The sequence below is a fragment of the Trachurus japonicus genome, chromosome 23 (assembly GCF_045865225.1).
Source record: "Trachurus japonicus isolate A0001 chromosome 23, Traja_1.0".
Lineage (NCBI taxonomy): Eukaryota > Metazoa > Chordata > Actinopteri > Carangiformes > Carangidae > Trachurus > Trachurus japonicus.
In genome coordinates this window covers 13,181,384-13,186,068 of record NC_140929.1, presented here as the reverse complement: position 1 = coordinate 13,186,068, position 4,685 = coordinate 13,181,384, and the positions used below count along the sequence as shown (strand labels likewise).

General features: G+C 44.3%; 1 protein-coding gene across 1 annotated transcript; it reads right to left on the bottom strand.

Annotated features, from left to right (window-relative positions):
- Positions 1-344: 344 nt before the first annotated feature.
- LOC146962675 (hyaluronidase PH-20-like) lies at positions 345-4,002 on the bottom strand. Its single transcript, XM_085768957.1, has 7 exons — positions 3,076-4,002; positions 2,788-2,954; positions 2,524-2,692; positions 2,214-2,432; positions 1,956-2,114; positions 1,268-1,357; positions 345-975 (listed from the first exon to the last, which is right to left on the bottom strand). The coding sequence occupies exons 1-7, from the start codon at positions 3,991-3,993 to the stop codon at positions 538-540; spliced, it is 2,160 nt and encodes a 719-aa protein (XP_085625083.1). The 5' UTR covers positions 3,994-4,002; the 3' UTR covers positions 345-537.
- Positions 4,003-4,685: the final 683 nt, after the last annotated feature.

The following is a 4,685-nucleotide window of genomic DNA, read 5'->3' as shown; positions in this document are numbered from 1 at the left end:
ACACTGTTGCCATCTGTCTCTTTTCATTTATTTACATGTACAGTCAAATCATATACAAATGCCTACTGTGAATAGTGTGTCTTTGAAGTCTATATTAGTGTTTCCTGCAGGTTTGATCTGAGATAAGGGGAAACTCAGCTGTTGGCAAACCCCTGATTGTAAGACTATACACATGATACTGTCAGTCACTGGTCACAATATGACAGCTTTATAAAGATGAAGTGATGCTTCCTGAGTCCTTTTAAATCTACCTACAGTAACAATTTGAGTAATGGGAGGCAACAGGTAAAACCATAAATATGAAGAACACCACATGTCCATTTAGATTGTTGTGAGCATGGCAATCTGCTTTTGCGCTCCAGCTGAGCCAAGCCTGCTGTATTTTCATTTTAATCACTGACCATGCAAATGAAGCTATGGGTCAAACATGCAAAGACACTCTTTTATCATTTAGATTTCTGTCTCCAGCCCTAGATTGCAAGTGAACTGTGTATTTTTCACATCACAAATGGTGTGTTTCCTGCAAGCTGTGATGAGCTAAACTTTCAAATTATTTTGAACATTATTCTTATTAATACTAGCTTGTTGTGTATCATCCAGCACAGCTTCATTCAGAGTAGGAGCTTTTTGGTGCAGCCCTTGTTTCACACCAAATATCAAGGCCTTGGCAAGCTCACTGTATGTCCTGGGGGTGCAGCTCAGTCCTTTGTAGCACTGGCAGGTAAATCTCCTGCTCAAAGTCTTCAGGTCTGCAAAGGTGGGTTTCCCAAGAACAAGGTAGCGTTTCTGAATATACATGACTCTGAAATTCTCTGGGTTTAGGTGGAGGTAGTGATTGGAGTTGTAGTTTTTGCGGACACAGCGTCCGTTCCCCTGGCACAGGAAGTTGCTGCAGAGCTGAGCGGCCGCTGTGACATTGGCGACGTAAGGGTTGAGGGTGGAGGAGAGGTAGGAAGAGAGGGATTCACAAGAGGCCTGAGGAGGGAAAGGAAGACTTACTATTGTACCTCCTTATGATAAAAGAATAGCCCATGGTTAGATGAGAAGACTGAAACAATGTCGGTGAAAATCACTATCATCAAGCTTATTATGAATGAACTAATATCACCACAGTAACAACCACCACAGTCAATCAGCAGCTATTGTCAGATGAGCAGACTCCTATGTCAGCTCGTTGAACCCTTTGTCTCTCTCTCTCTGACTACCTGCCATCAGTACCCTGCTGTGTCTTTCAGCAGCGCCGTGGAGGTCGACGGTGTGGTGTTACCTGATCATCATAGTCAGCACTGGCTCCCCACAACACAGCACCGGATGCCCCCACTGCTGCACTCTCTCCAATGGTGCTGACCAAATCCCCCTGGACACAAATGGTTAAACAGGTTAAACACTGATGTCTCGCTGCTAACGCATTAAGTAAAAGCAAAAACAAAGAAAAAGAGAAAAACAGCCACAGGCATTCACAAATGAGACAAACACCGGTCTTGTCTTGTTGCACAGCCTTTCAGTTTTTTACACGTTTAAGAATGAAAAACGCATGACACAAAGGTGAGAAGAGAGGATAAGGATTACATGTTCAGGTGAGGGTTACCACCTGGGCGGGGTGCTGTTACACCAAAGAAACCAAACTCCTTTTAAAAACTGGACCTAAGGCTGAAAACACCTCACTGCTGAGATGGAGAAGTAACCTAAGATGTATCTAATCTTGTCAAGTGAGTGGTTGCTCCCTAATGAGCTGTTTCAAAAGATGCAATCTGTTTGGACGGTGGATATAATTATTTATTTATCTAGTTGGATTAGTGAGTAGTTGTTATTAATAAATGCCTCCAAATGACGTCTTCTTGCATCACTGGTTCCAAGACTCATTCGGTGTACTATTTTATACTAATCTGTATCAGTATCATCTGTGAATGAGGCTTGTATTAAACAAATCAGCATGTAAATTGGGATTTGTTTACCTGGCTGAGGAAGCGTCTGTTCTGATCAACAAAAACAGGTCTCATGTAAACAAACACGGGCGCAGTGCCACTCCGTTTTGGCAGCGTGGACACTCTCAAAGCTTCCTGGACACGGTTTCTCACCATCAGCGTGGCTCTGGGATTGTCTGCCAATGAGGCCTGGAACACAACAAGAACAACACAGGGAAAAAAATCCTACGCTTAAATCTTAAATATTGAACTAAATCTTAAAATGGCTTTGTTTTTTTAAAAACCAACCTGTAGATACACAGAGGGGTAGAGGGCAGTGCTGGATTCCCAGAGCCACAGCAGCTCATCATTCTGCCTCCTCACCTCTTTGGAGCAGCGGCCTGTGTAGCCCGGCTCCACCCAGCCATAGTTATAGCAGTTAGGAAACAGGTAAAAGCCCCAGAGATAGTTGGGTCTCATGGCTCTGCCCATTGCCAACATCGCTGACATCAAACTTCTGGCTGCCAGCTAGAGAGAAAAAGCTATTCATCAACATTTCATTAACAATCTCTCCATAACTACACAACCAGTCTCACCGGTCTTCACAGTCAGATCTGACCTGGAACTGTTGTTTGGCTTTTTCTGTAGCCTGCTGCATTGTGAGGGAGCGGTTTGTCTGCATAACGTGTGCCACGGATAGCGTCTGGTAGATTTTCTTAGTGCCCCAGTTTCTGTCCCATAGAGGGCGCCATTCCTCCCAGTCGATCACAGCCAAGCCTCGGCTTGTCCTGGAACAAAAACAGGAGGATCAGATGGTGAGACAAAAAAAAAATCAGGGTCAAATGTGCCAAAGAATTAATTTTTAACATGAAGATTGGCTCACTTGGATGGGATGTAGTAGTTAATATCTGCTCTGGCCTTGTTCATGCTGGCTTTCAGGTTACCTCTCTGAGGAATCCCACCATAGAACTGTTTTCTGCTGGCGAGTTTTACATGTGGATAAAGACCCAGTCGATCCGTGTAGAAGAGGGATAGGAACTGGCCTGGAACCTACAACACAAACAGGAAACTGTATCAACTTGTGAATTTACATAGATGAAAATAACACAATGTTTTCAGGAAGAAGAGCAGCTCGACAGACAAACCGGAGGTTGAGGAGGCGACATATCACCTTAGCAGGCGTGGCCACTCCTTTAAAGGGCGAGGTGTCCAGTGAGATGTTGTATCTGTTACACACCAGATCGGGGATGTTCCAGCTGACAATGAAGGGCTGGTGCTCAAACAGCGGACCAGCCGTGTGAGGAAGAGTCCGAGGCCGAGGTGGTACGCGGAAGCTTGTTTCTTCTGACGGACGTGGTAAGGTCTTCACGGGCGAAACTTTGGCAAGAGGAGGTGGCAACGTTTTAGAAATCACAAGAGGGGTTTGCTTGTTCGAAGAGATAGAAGATGGCAAACCTTTTGGAGGTTTAGGAGTCTGAGGATGATTTTTTTTAGGAAACTTGGGAAGCAGAGACATTTTTGACAGAGGAGACTGAGGGTTTTTGTGTAAAGGTGGAGGTGCCTTGGTTTTGAGGGTCAGAGTCGTATGTTTACAGCCACGAGGCGGCAACTGTGACATTTCTTTGAGAGGTCGAAGAAGACAGCGATCCACAGGGTGACAATGGATTGAACAAGCACCCAGAGAGGTTTTCTTTCCAAACTGACCCACAGCTTTTCTAGAACCTGTGGGTGAGGTCATGAGGACATGTCTACGGGATGTTTGTTCGAAGAGTGACTTTCTTGACAAAGAAGATGGGGAAATGGCTGCGATAGAAAAGTTTTTGAAGGACTGTCTGGATGATGTTTTGATTGCAGCACCGGCAGTTGAAATGGCAGCTGATAGGGTGATAAATCTGACAACTGATTTGTTTGTGTCGCCAACAGGAAGAACCATGGTTTTTGGTGCTTTCGAGGTGGCTAATGCCAGAGCCGGCCGGACAGAAACTGGTACTACGGTGACGAAGAAGAGTGGCACAGGGGGAAGGATCGATTGTGTGAGTGAAAGGAGTAGCAGCACAAAGCTTCTGCTCTTCCCTGTGACAGAAACCATCCTCTCACCTGCCTGAAACGGCATCAAACAAAAACAAACAGAGCCCATTAAACCCCATATTAGCTTTCATGTTCCACAGGCAGTAAAACCTGTCAGAAAATATAATGAAGCAACAAAGATCATTTAAGATTTTCAAGATAAATTTTGCAGTGACAGTCTAATTTTGTTTCTGCTTATCTGAGTGGCTGCTGTAGTTACAGCGGTTGTTTTAATTGTATCCTTATCTAAAATTAATCATTTTTAGCAATAATTTGAAAGCTTTGCTATGAAGAGCAGAGATGTAATTTCACTCTTGCCAAATATAAATCACAAACTACGGATCTCGATATCCATGATGTGAACATTTTACAACAGTAGATGTTCCCAAACAAATCAACAATTTATCAACTTATTAACACAAAACGGATGGCATATTGTGTTAAAAAACAAAAAAACAAGTCACAGTACCTGGACATGCCTTCAGAGGAACCGTCTCACCATAAGATGTGTCGACCAGAGTAGCGTTACAGAAATGCCACAGTATGACATGGGTAGAGGAGGAGAGGCATGGTGGGCTGAGCTGCTCTGCTGTCAAACTGTTTGTGTCAGAAGAACGTCTTGTTTTGTTCACCATGTGCCAAGTTTGACATGGGGCAGGGGAGGAAGGCACACCTGGGTGTGAAGTTATGGAGCATGCAGCGTCTTCATAGTGT